The 13,713-nt window shown below is 32.6% G+C and overlaps 1 protein-coding gene across 1 annotated transcript; it reads left to right on the top strand.

Annotated features, from left to right (window-relative positions):
• The first annotated feature begins 727 nt into the window (after window positions 1–727).
• On the top strand, window positions 728–3,701 carry LOC137807003 (DNA-directed RNA polymerases II, IV and V subunit 9A). The gene is made up of 4 exons (XM_068607415.2): window positions 728–776; window positions 877–952; window positions 1,952–2,110; window positions 3,442–3,701. Exons 1-4 carry the CDS (start codon window positions 748–750, stop codon window positions 3,520–3,522), a joined length of 345 nt encoding a protein of 114 aa, XP_068463516.1. The 5' UTR covers window positions 728–747; the 3' UTR covers window positions 3,523–3,701.
• The last annotated feature ends 10,012 nt before the right edge of the window (window positions 3,702–13,713 follow it).

Genomic DNA, 13,713 nt, shown 5'->3' on the forward strand with positions numbered 1-13,713 from the left:
AATAGTTTGACTTTGTATAATTACTTATTCATTTTTATACTTTAATCATTAGACTAAAATAAATTTCAAATTTTAATTAATAATCAGTCTTTTTTTAGTTTATATGTAATATCTATAATAATATATAACGAGATTCTTATTGTAACCATTTTTTTGTGTGTATATATATATTTTTTAATTTTATCCTGAAGAAATACAATTAGTTTAGTACATGAGTTTAATATTTTTTTTTTCTAATTTTATCCTGAAAAAATAAAAAATATTAATTTAATAATTTTTCTTATTATTTTAATAATTTTTCTTTCTCTTAAAATTACCAGTTACAATATCTTTTAAATAACTTATTCAAATTTTTACTTTCTTTTCTTCCTTCATTTTTTGAATGCACATTCTCATTTTCACTTTTTTTTTTCAAATACACATTCTTATTCTTATTTCATTTTCTATATTTTGATTAATTTTTGCAAAAACTATTCTTTTACTGGGTTTAAATTCAATTTTTATCTAATTTTGTTCTAATTCTTTCATCTTCTTCACATATAATGTATTTTATACATATATTAAAATATTATAATATTTTAAAATATAAATAAATATTTATAATAAAATTAAAAATACATATACACATATTTATAATAAAATAAAAAAAATACGAATACCATGTATAAAATAAATAATATAGTTCTTATAACACAAAGGGTTGAAGTTGAACCTTTTTCTTCTTCCCTGAATTTGGATGATTGTAAGATGAGTACACTGAGATTTTGTCGCAGATGGTTGTTACCATTTTTCCCTGTTCCCACTAGATGTGAATTTTGTTATACATATGTTTTTTGGTTATTAATGCTTCTTCGTCTTTTCTTCTCCATTTCGCAGCAACAATGTTCTGTACCCTACAGAGGACAAGGAGAACAAGGTTCTTCTCCACGCTTGCCGCTACTGCAATCATGAGGTTCTTCTATCTCTCTTTCTTTACATTCCTAATTTCTTCGTCAATCTTTCCAAGCGAGTCCATGTTGCGATTCGTTTTTCTTAAACCCTAACTAGTTCTACTAGTGAATGATAATCCCGTAGTTTGGGAATGAAATCAGTATCATATTGTTGCTTTAGAAGATGTCCTCAAACCTTAAAATTTTTTATGCTCTTAGGAGTCCCACATTGAGAAAGATAAGCTAATTGCCTTGATAATTAAGCCTTGAAGTTCTCTAGCCTAATGAACTAGTCTCTTGGGTTGGACTCTCTTTTCTGTACTTAAGTCCTAATAATTGGTACTTTTGTTAAGAGATAATATACTACGAGAATTGCTTCCTATAAATTGGATTAAGGTGCAAACTAAATACTGGAGAGAGTGAAGCTATCTAAGAGAAAAGGACTACACCGAGTTAGTTTTCACAAAGGTGGAAAAGTTTCTGTGGACCTTTGCCCTTAAAGGGGTGACAGTTATTGGAATCCACATCTTAAGTTTCAAATTCTTCCAACTAATAGACTAGTTTTTTTGGTATAGATCTCCTATTGAGCTTAAGTCTTAACATAATGCCTTCAAACTGGAAATTGAATTTAGGAATCACTAATAGGATTGACATTTCTTCTATTTTTCTGTTAGGTCCTAAGGAAAGCTTCCCATACCGATTTAATGTGTCAACGAGTTTTTCTTGTTTTCACTGACAATTGACTTGTATTTCTTTATGTTGAAGTGCTCATTTATGAATTTTAGTCATTGAATATGAATGTGTGCTTTTATAAGTATTTGTTAGTTTTATATTTTAAGTTTTATTGTTGATGGTGAATTCTGTAATTCACAGTAAGGTTCAATTCACAATTTGAAAAATAGATCTTTTGCATCTCGATTCAACTACTATGTAAATACTTATTTTGAGGGACCACATACAGTTATGATGTTATCAGTTAAGTATGGATATGCCTGTGTGATCAGTTTTTCTCTTTTGAGCAGGAGATTGCAGATAATAATGTTGTCTATAGAAATAAGATACATCATTCTGTTCAAAGGCGCACTCGAGAGCTGGAAAATGTAGCTGCAGATCCAACACTCCCTCGCACCAAGTCTGTTCGCTGCTCTCAATGCAACCATGGAGAGGCTGTTTTTTTCAAGGTTAAGTCTTACTGACTGTGGAAGAGAAGATCTATTTTCATGCTTATGAGTAGAATGTTAATTCCACATGATTAGGATTTCCACTGTGCATATTTTCAAAGGCCACTGTTCATCCTAGCAGTGATGTCTCTTCCTCCTTGGTCATGCAACTTTATGGGTAGTTCTTTGGGACATCCATTGTTCCATCTATCTGTGTTACGTTTTTTACCCCGTGTGGCCATCCTGTGTATTTGCCTCTCCTCGGGTCGTCTTTCTAACTTTGGTACAAGGAGATAATTATTGTTAGGATTTTTTCCGGTTGCATTTTTAGGAGTTTTTAAAACTTTTGTATCATGTTTATTTGTAACAAGGTTGGATTTACTTTTTTTTGTGTTCAAATAAATTTATATTTTGAATCTTACCAAGAGAGCATTTGTTCAAAGGGAATAAAATCATCAAATCCATAACATTATTTAAAGGTCTGTAAATAAACTTAAGTTTGAGAGATGGTTAGAATATATCCAGTATTTTACAATAGCTTAGCACGTCTTTAAGAGATGTTTAAAACATTGTTGAATCAATTATTCATCTGATTGAGAAAGCTTATATAAGTCATATTACACTAATACTTAGTTGTCAGTACAAGTAAATAGGACTGCTGGATTAGTATTTGTATCACATGTGCAGCATCATTATATATTATATCAATGTAATAGAATATTATCGAGAGCCTCCTTGTTTCTTCCTTCACTGTCCAATCTCTGTAATTTCTTTAGTTTTGGGAAGCTTGACTCGTTGTCAGCATAGCTTGTTAGTGATCTATGATTCATAATATAGGTCCATTGCTGAAATGCGTATCGCAGGTTTTGCCATTTATAGTTTTTAAAAGTTTCATTGCTGAAATCAGAAGATGCAATATCATGACCAAATTTCTCAGAATAATTTTTACCCAATAATGAAATTAGTTATCTTAACTGAACACTGGACAGAGAACCCCAATGAGGCGACTCCTATTATTTGTAAATATTCATAAATTACTTAAGCCATTTAATTCTAACATGCCATCTACTCACAAATATTAATACATATATGATGTGTAGGCGAAAGAAGTTCATTGAAATGTTTTGATCTTTTGATGTAACATTGAAGATAATACACTTTTCATTGCAATTTAAAATTTCAGTCGCATGTTCAAGAATAATGAATGTCTGATCACATGTTAGGATAAACCTTTTGTTTCCAATATTCGTAACCAAAAAAATCATCTGCTTATCTTAATCTGTGATTTGAAATTCATCAAGAAACCATGTTTAGTTAATTGGGGGTGTTCTGAAATTTCTGAATGTATGTAGGCAACGGCCAAAGGGGAAGAAGGCTCGGCACTCAATTTTGTTTGCTGCAACCCAACTTGTGGCAACCGTTGGAGAGACTAGAACTCTTCATATTCAACATTGGGGAGTTTAGCATATCAAATTCATCGTTCTTGGATAGGTGAGAAACTTTTTTGTATATAAAACTTGACTTATGTGAAAACGTTCACAATTAGTAGTTCTTCTCACACTTAAATTCCTTAATCAACTCTGGGTTATGAATGAAATTTGCATTTAGTTTATTCGAGCTCCAAAACATTTATGCAAGGGTAATCCAATGATAAAAAAACAAAGTCTAACAAAAAGTTGTCATGAACTTCATGTTTGGATTGATTGAAAGGAATATGAAATAGGTTGAAACAAAATGATAATGTTTTATGATTTGGATGATTTAAAATTAGGAGTGACCAAAATTGATACATTTTTATCTCATTTACAGATTATATTGAACTTTAACTTTTGTTTTAATTAATTCTTATGCTTTACTCTATAAAGACACCTAAAATTTTAATTTTATTGTACTTAATTCTTAATTTTTGCCATTTTTTATTTCTAAATTCATTTTGTTATATGTTAATGCATAAACAATGAATTATAATAAATAGAAAAAATATTAATGAATGAATGAACTTAAATGAAAATTATTTAGTTCGAAGCTGTCTGAAAAATATATTTATAAAAAAATAGTAAGTTTACAAAATAATTAACTAGATAAACCAAATACAGAATCCATTTTGATCAATAAGATACATTTAAGAAGACTTTATTATGAAAAAAACACAGCCGGATCTGCTAAGTATTAATAAAAAAGTACATTAGATTTTAAGAAATAATAGATGAGTCATTAACTATTTATTATAAAATAATTAGATGAATTTCCACTATTTTTTTTTATATTTTTGTAATAAATAAATTAGATGAGCTTAATCGAATGAAAAATATGAAGGGTGGATAAATAAGTTGTTCTCACTCCTATTTAGAAAATAATGTTATAGAATGGAGGCAAAATAAAAATAAAAATAAAAATATTTCATTATATTGTACAGGAGACATTAGATTTTTTTTTTCGGGACTTCTTGAAAGGGCGTATAACTTTTTAAGTTCTTTATTTTATTTCTGTAAAATTTATAATTTATTAAAAAAGGTTTTCTAGTTGATCTAAGTAAGGCTAATTTTTGAATTTATGAATATGTTTTAGTTTTTCAAGAGTTTTTTTAATAAATGTTTAATTTTCTTTTATTCTAATGTGTTTATTCTAATGATTCCTATTTTTTCCTCCTTTTTTCCATTAAATATACGAATTTAAATGGAATGCATAACATATTAAACAAGTAACATAACCACCCAATAAATAATGTAAGTTAAATTAGAAGTTTCCTGCATTTTCTATACCTAAAATTATTTTGGATTAAATATATTTTATCTTATATTATAACACAAAATTGATTTTTCTCATGGTTTAAATGTTAGATTATCCAAATCTTGTAGTATAATATGTGAAATATGATTATTAGTTTTTTTTCAAAGATTGTTACTTCTTTTCAAAATTTATTGTTTTGACAGTAAACTAATGCATATTATAACTTATTTTAATGAGTTAGTGAAATAGAACTTCAAATTGAACAAATTTCATAAATAGAAAAATTTATTGCATAATACAAACAACTGGATAATGTAAATTTAAACCAGGAAAAAAAAATCAGTTTCGTGCTATAATACATAGAAAAAAAAACATATTTAACCCAATTATTTGTTCAATCGTTTTACTTTTACTTATGTAGAGGAAACTAATATTTATTCTTTTTTAACTTTAATTTAGGTTTCATTTAGCTTTTTTATTAAAAAAATTATTTTCTAATTTTATATTTCTTTGTTCAATTGCTCTCCCATCAAGTGGGAGGATTATAATTGTTTTCTCTATCACACTTTCTCAAGAGTGTGGCCTAATTAGAAGTTAATGCAGCTAAACTCACATGGATGGAAGGAGGGATGACAAAAATTGACAACTTCAAATTTCAAGGGTTAAATTAGCATTATTTATATACGTGAGATCTAATTTATATGAGAGGTTTAATAACTTGGTAAGTCGAACTATGTAAAAATTTCTAAATAGGTATGAAAATATAAAACATGTGGCAAGTGATTTCTTATAATGTTATAGTAACTTGGGTTAACTTGTTATAAGCCGTTGACAATATTATTAAGCAACCTGAAATTTTATTACATGAACATGCCCTTGTTATATTATACTTTATTAATAGAGTTAAATAAGTTTTTATATTGAAACTAGACATATTAAAATCAATATCTCTAATTTTTTTTCAGTATTTTTATATTCAACTAATTTTTTTTGAGATATTAATTTTAATATGAACTAATTTTAAAAATATAAAAAACTTGTTTAACACTTAATAGAAGGACTTATTGTTGGGTAAACAGTGGTGTTTTCATTTGAAGTTTCCAAGGGTGAATGCACCATTACCATCACCCTTCACTTTTACGTTGGTGTTGTTGGTAACCCCAAATAGCTTTTGATTGTCTCCATTGAGAAGGTCAGATGCAGGAGGAACTGGAGCACTGTTCATGTTGGGATTCCATTGAGGATAAGAAGCCCTACCTCTGTTGCTGTCACCTCCATCCATCATGTCTGCAAACCCTCTTACAAAACCTGCCATTATGAAGTATAGATGAAACTTTGTTTTGGGTTTTCCTCAGTTGCTATGCATGGTGTTGAAGGATCTCACCATTTTATAGATGCATGAAGAGAATATGATGATAGGTAGCACTACTCTTGTTTTCCTTCTCTAATTGGCCACATGATAGTGATAAGTATAGCTTCAATGCAAAGCTAGTAAGTATCTTGTGGGGTTACAATATTCTCATATATCTAAGTTTGTGATCACCACCAGAGTGGTATATGTTCTAAAGGATTAAACTTATCAAAGAGACAAAAACTTTTATAACAAAACGTGGAATTAAAAGTGGTGTTAATAGACTTAGAATATGTTATAAATGACTATACGATACCATCTTAATAATACATGATATGATATAATAAATACAAAAATAGAAAATGAAAATTTGAAATGTATGAATGTCCATGAACCATATCACATAATTGTACTAATATAATAGTTATTTGAGTATCATGAATATTGTATTTGGACATTTTACATATATTGTTTTTAGTTTCATGTATGACAGTTTACAGATAGCTTTGTGTCAACATATTGACATACTGGGTTTTACCTTTTGCATATTTGTTAGGTTTTTGGTAGTTAATAGCTGTTATGAGTTAATTCTTTTTATTTCCCTCAAACTTCTCTAATCAAAATATACATTTACAATCAACCAACTTTCTTATAAAAAATATATCAACCTTATTTTAATAATAAAAGTTTATACTAAAGTGAATTAGAAAATAAAATAATAAAAAAATATTATTATGAAATTTAAATGGGTTATACATATAACACTTACAATATGATATTAGTATTTTTTTTAGAACCTATATGATTTAAGATTCTATAAATTGTCTACTAAGATACTAGACGATCTATGACTCACTTGACGGTATAATGATTAAAAAATTATACAAGGAGTTTATGTTTTGATGATAATAAAAATAATCTAAATGATTTATTTATATTTTGAATGTTTTGATCCAATCCATAATTATCCAAATCCATATTAGTTTTGATCCATTTAAATGGATTTATTTCAAATCCAAATCCATATATTTGGATTTTAAATCCAATCCATTTAATTGGATATGGATTAGATATGGATTGGATACATTTTTGGATTATCCAATTTGTATTTTGGGTTGGATTTTGACTTGGCCCGATCCAGGTTGAGCCAAGACAATTCAGGCGCAGGTTGAGCAAAGTTGACCCAAGTCCACGTCGAGCTGAATGGGCCCGGACTGATGTCAAGCCGAGCGGGTCCGGACTGATGTCGAGCCAAGCGGGTCCAAGCTGATGTCGAGCCGAGGGGGCCAGGGCCGATATCTAGTCATTCGAGCTTGGGCCAATGTTGAGTCGTGCGAGCCCGGGCTGATGTTTAGTCGTGCGGGCTCGGGCCGATTTTGAGTCATTTAGGCCCAGGCCGATGTCGAGCCGAGCGAATCCAAATCGATGTCGAAGTGAGCGGGTCTGGTCGATGTTGAGACGATCGGGACCGGACAGATGTCGAGGCGAGCGGGCCCATGCCGATTTCGAGGCGAGCGGGCCCGGGCAGATGTCGAGCCGACCGGGCCCGGGCCGATGTTGAGCCGACCGACCCCGGGCCGATGTCAAGCAAACTGGGCCCGGGTAGATGTCGAGTCGAGCGGGCCCGGGCCGATGTCGAGTCGAGCGGGCCCGGGCCGATGTCGAGTCGAGCGGGCCCGGGCCGATGTCGAGTCGAGCGGGCCCGGGTCGATTTTAAGCTGACCGGACCCGGGCCGATGTCGAGTCAACTGGCCCCGGGTCGATGTTAAGTCGAGCGAGCCCAGGCTGATTTCGAGGCGAGCGAGACTGGATCGATTTCGAGGCGAGTGGGCCCGGGCAGATGTCGAGCCGACCGGGCCTGGGCTGATGTTGAGCCGACCGACCCCGGGCCGATGTCAAGCAAACTGGGCCCGGGTAGATGTCGAGTCGAGCGGGTCCGGGCCGATGTAGAGTCGAGCGGGCCCAGGCAATTGTCGAGTCGGGCGGGCCCAGGTCGATTTTAAGCTGACTGGACCCGGGCCGATGTCGAGTCAACTGGGCCCGGCTCGATGTCAAGTCGAGCGGGCCCAGGCTGATTTCGAGGCGAGCGAGACTGGCTCGATTTCGAGGCGAGTGGGCCCGGGCAGATGTCGAGACGACTGGGCCTGGGCCGATGTCGAGGCGACCGGGCTCGGTCAGATGTCAAGCAAACTGGCCTGGGCCGATTTCGAGTTGAGCGGGCCTAGGCCGATGTCGAGGTGAGCGGGCCTAGGCCGATGTCGAGGCGAGCGGTCCCGGGCCGATGTCGAGGCGAGCGGGCCCGGGCCGATGTCGAGGCGAGCGGGCCCGGGCCGATGTCGAGGCGAGCGGGCCCGGGCAGATGTCGAGGAGAGTGGACCCGGGCAGATGTCGAGCCGACCGGGCCCGGGCCGATGTCAAGCAAACTGGGCCTGGGCCAATGTTGAGTTGTGTGGGCCCGGGCCGATGTCGAGTCGAGGGGGCCCGGGCCGATGTCGAGGCGAGCGGGCCCAGGCCAATGTTGAGGTGAGCGGGCCTGGGCCACTGTCGTGCCGACCAGGCTCGGGCCGATTTTGAGCCAATCGGGCCCGGGCTGATGTCGAGTCGTTCGGACGAGGCTGATGTCGAGTTGTTTGGGCCCAGGCTGATGTCGAGTCGTTCGGGCTGAGCCGATGTATAGTCGTTCGGGCCCGGGCCGATGTCAAGTCGTCCGGGTCGGGGCCGCTGTTGAGTTGTCTGGGCTCAAGCCGATGTCGAGTCGTCTGGGCCTGGATCGATGTCGAGTCGTCCGGGCCCGGACCAATGTCGAGTCGTCTAGGTTGGGGCCGATGTAGAGCCGAGTTGGTCTGTGTTCAGGTTGAGTCGGCTTAGGCCCAGTTCGAGCCAAGTTAGTCTTTATCCATATCAAAATGGATTTAATGTAATTGACAAAGTGGATTTAATATAATTAACAAAGTGGATTTAATCTGGATTCAATCCTCTTTAAATGGATTTTAAAAAAATCCAAATATATTTGATCTAGTTAAAGTGGATATGGATTTTATATCCAATCCACTTATTTGGATTTAGATTGGATTTTGGAAAATCCAATCCATGCTCACCCCTAATATTTTATAAGGTTGCAGTACATAATAGAATTTATGAGCGTCTACAAAATGTGTTCATGATTGACGGTCTAATAAAACTTATTAATTGAATAATAGAATTTAAACTGAATGTTTTATTTGTGATATGGATTATCTAATAATATTTTTTTTTATAGTTTCAAGATACAATAGACCTTCTAAACGTCTACAACCTTTATTCATAACACATAGTCTGATATATTGTTCATGATATACGGTCTAAGGAACAAATTTTGTTTAAAAATTTTGTTTAAAAGAGTTGATTGTGAAAAACGAATTCAGAATACATATACTTACTAAAACATGTTTAACTAAAATAACATAATATATGAAAACAAAATATTTTATTTACAAGTTTTGTGAAACAAAAGAGATATTCACAATGTTTTTTTAAACAAAAATATCTTTATTTCAAAATTATTTTAGTTAAACAGATTTTTATCAATTTTGATGTATTACAAATATTTCTAATTATTTTAAACAAAAATAAATTAAATAATTAAAGCTTTTTCATTCAAAAGATTAAAATATGAAAATATTGTAAAATTTAAATTTAACTAATTCAAGTATCAAAAGACATATTTGAGAAATTACATAAACGAATTGAAGGTGAAGAAAAAAAAAAGACAAGACAAACAACAAAAACTATAAATACAAGAGTTAGAGTGAGTGTCTAGTCAAGCTGTTAAGGTGTATAATATTTTAAGTTGATTGCTAAACTATTGAAATTCTTGACATTGTGAAGTTATACCCGTATGAGTTATTTTTTGTGCTCTCTTTTGAGAGTTTTTTTTTTGTTTTATTTTAGAGTTCTTAATCTTAAATGGAGGTTAACCTACAGAAGTGTAAATACTCGTTGTAACTTGTAGAAGTGTGAATACTCGTTGTAACCCATAGAAGTGAATACTCGTTGTAATCTAGAGATGTGAGAATACTCATTGTAACTTGGAGATGTGAGAATAATCATTGTAACTTGGAGAAGTGAATACTCATTGTAACCAAGTGTATTGATTAGTGGAAACACTTAAGCAGTTGACTTAAATGGTCAGATGTAACCCAAGTTTGAATGAATCAGAATAATTTCTTGTATGTTATTTATTTTATCTTGACTCGATTAGACGGTTTGACTAAACGATATAATTAGATGATCTATTAGATAATCTATTTTTATTTGTGGTGAAAAGAGTTTAAACTCCGTTCAACTTTCAACTTTTCCTTTTGAAATCAAATACAATGTCTAATTGAAATAATGATATATTGACGACTTTATCATATATAGATTTACATTTCTATTTAGTATACAATTGTTTGATGATTACTGTTATATATATATATATATATATTAACACAACACACACATTAACTAATATAAGGGAAAGTTGAGGAAATAATAAAAGATAAAAAAAAATTGTTAAAATTAGTTTAAGTTGAAGAAATTATATAAATTATAGTTTATGTATGAATTAATTTGAATTTACCCTAAAAGCTAATGTATTAAGTGTCTAGGAAAAAGAATTTCGGGAACAGAGAGCACCAGATGCTAGATGATAACTTTCAAGGCTAGTTGGGAACAGAATTTGGCAAAACTGCGTTTATCTATCATGAAAGTGTGTGTATAAAGAAGTACAAAACCATTTTTAAAGTTTAAATAATTAAATGACCTTAGACTGCACATGCTCAATATCCATCATCAATATTGTTCTTAATTTTAAAACACGATATTGATTTCAAACTTCATCAAATCGACTCATTATTACTGCAAAGAGAGACACAAATATATTTATTTATAACTTCTTTACTAATTCATCCATTCATTTGAAATGCTGAATGTTTTTTGTTTTGCTTCTTCTTAATTATTATTTCAATTCATTTTCACATTATATTAATTTTACTATTAATTTTCTCTCTTTAGTTTCCCTCCTCCATGATTTCCCAAATTCCTCCCAAAGCATAATTAGGTATTTTCTGGAATTAGTAAATTGCAGGAGATGATAAAAAGAAATAGACATGCATATATTTTATAAAGATGAGGTATAAAAACCTCAATTTTATTGGAAATAGTAGAGGCACCACTTAGGGTGAAGGTACAGAACTTAGGGTTAATAGGAGTTTGTGGATGAGTTAAAGCCACCAAAGACGATGGATCCATTGCCATTACCCTTGGTGTAACCAGTGTTGTTTATAAGACCACTCATGTTCTGTGTGCCTGTGTTGTTAAAGGAGGCTCTTGGCTCCTCCTCAGGGTGGCCAGAACGAGCAACAGTACCAGGATTCCGAGACTGTCGTCGTGGCTGTGGTGTCTGCATAGGTTCTCCAACATCATTAAGGAACCCAAACACTTGCCCAAAAATACCTGCCATTTTCAATACTTCCTATCAATATGTTAGGGTTGCTACTTTTCTTTCTCTGGCTTTTGCTCTGTGAGATTGTTTTCGATGCTTTTATAAGCAGGGCAGGGTTGTAGCTTCCACAGCAAGCAACTATTACTTTATGTTCCATAACTTCTCATGTATTGTGTTATTTTCTTTTGACCCTTTCTTTTACGAAAATGTTTCTTTCACAATGTGAAGCCAATAAATATTGATATTTAATCATTTGTAGAAATTTGTGATTTTGTTAATTTTGAAAAAAGTTTCTAACATTTGCTTGTATTTTCATCAAGAGGTTATTTTCCTTTTTGTTTTACTTTTCTCTGCAGTTGCAAATTTTTTATTTCTTATTATTATCAATAATATTATTACTATTCTTATTGAAATTATTATTAATAATTATAACAATAATTATATTATTATTATTATTAATAATATTAATAGTAATAATAGTAACAATAATAATAATATTAATAATATATAAATAATAATAGTAATAATAATATTATTAGTAGTAGTAATAATATTATTAATAATAATCATAGTAGTAGTAATTATAATAATATTATTAATATTAATAACAATGATGTGTGTAAAGTAAGACATCAAGGTCAAGTTCTCTAATCTCAAAGAATAAATGGTGACTTACAACCATTTTTCTGCACAGTGATGTAATTTTAGAAATTTTGAGCTTTATTTGGTTCTTGGGTGGGGTGGTGCATAGGTGTGTGTAAAGTGACATCAGTGGAGGATACCAAGGTCAAGTTCTCTAATCTCGGTGTGAATGTAGTTAGTCACAACTAGTGGTGACCTCCTATCAAGTTTCTACGCACTGATCAAATTTTTGAAAATCTGAGCTTGTTGTTGTTCTTGAGTGGGTGGTGCATGAGGTGTGTGTAAAGTGACCTCAGTGGAGGACATCAAAGTCAAGTTTTGTAATCTCAGTTTCAATGTAGCTAGTGACAAACACACTAAGTGGTGACCTAGTTAAGAATAAGTGGTAACTTGCTACCAAGTTTCTGCACAATGAAGTAATTTTATAAATCTTGAGCTTTGTGTTGTTCTTGGATGAGGTGTGTGTAAAGTGACCTCCATAAAAGACACCGAGAAAAAGTTATCTAATATCGGTATTAATGTAGTTACTCACAATAAGTGGTGATATGTGTAGGAATAAGTGATGACCAACTATCAACTTTCTGCTCACTGAACAAATTTTTGACATTTTAAGCTTATTGAGTGGGGGTGGTGCATGAGATTTGTGTAAAGTGACCCCAGTGGAGGACACCAAGGTGAATTTCTCTAATGTCACTATTATCGGTACACATTTATCATAGTGGACCAATCAAACTTGTACTTGTGTACCATATTTATAATTTATGTTTTAGGTTTGACAAATTTATTAGTGAGTATGTGTTACCAATGTTACATTGTTCAAAATGTTTGAAGTAATCAATTTTATTTTTCATGTCATAAATAAATTTCACCTATGATTATTCCTAGTCACCTCATTCATTGACCACTAAAAAACTTAGACCAAGTCACCAAATCTTAAACCATTTTTGTAAATGACCAACACATTAACCTCAACCATACTCAAGTCCAATTGGCCAATACTCCAATAAATGAAAGCCTTCATATTAAAACTGATAACAATTTGCATTTAAGTATACAAAAAATATTTTAAATAAAGTTATAGCAATGATGTGAAAAAAGTCCAATTCAAAAGTATGCTGACAATAAATATTTATTTTATTCAAGAACATATTTAACTAGGTTAAAGTGAGATTGTAAGAATATGAAGATAGACTTTTTTTTTTATCAGCAAGAATATGAAGATAGATAAATAACACTAACTAAGTTGGAAGAATATTATTATAATTGCTATTAATATTATTAATATTAACATTATTATTATTATTAAAATTATTATTATTATTATTACTATTACTATTATGATTATTATCATTAATATAAATATTTTACTAATAGTAATAATAATATTAATATTATTTTAATTATTATTAATATTAATTTATTATTAATATAAAAGAA

The sequence above is a fragment of the Phaseolus vulgaris genome, chromosome 3, assembly GCF_051622355.1.
Source record: "Phaseolus vulgaris cultivar YP4 chromosome 3, ASM5162235v1, whole genome shotgun sequence".
NCBI lineage: Eukaryota > Viridiplantae > Streptophyta > Magnoliopsida > Fabales > Fabaceae > Phaseolus > Phaseolus vulgaris.

Excerpts from the sequence above, each read along its gene's own strand:
- LOC137807003 (XM_068607415.2), top strand. The coding sequence starts at position 748 with ATGAGTACACTGAGATTTTGTCGCAGATG. Across the intron at positions 777-876 it reads CTGAGATTTTGTCGCAGATG|CAACAATGTTCTGTACCCTA; the intron begins GTTGTTACCATT and ends TCCATTTCGCAG. Across the intron at positions 2,111-3,441 it reads GAGAGGCTGTTTTTTTCAAG|GCAACGGCCAAAGGGGAAGA; the intron begins GTTAAGTCTTAC and ends GAATGTATGTAG.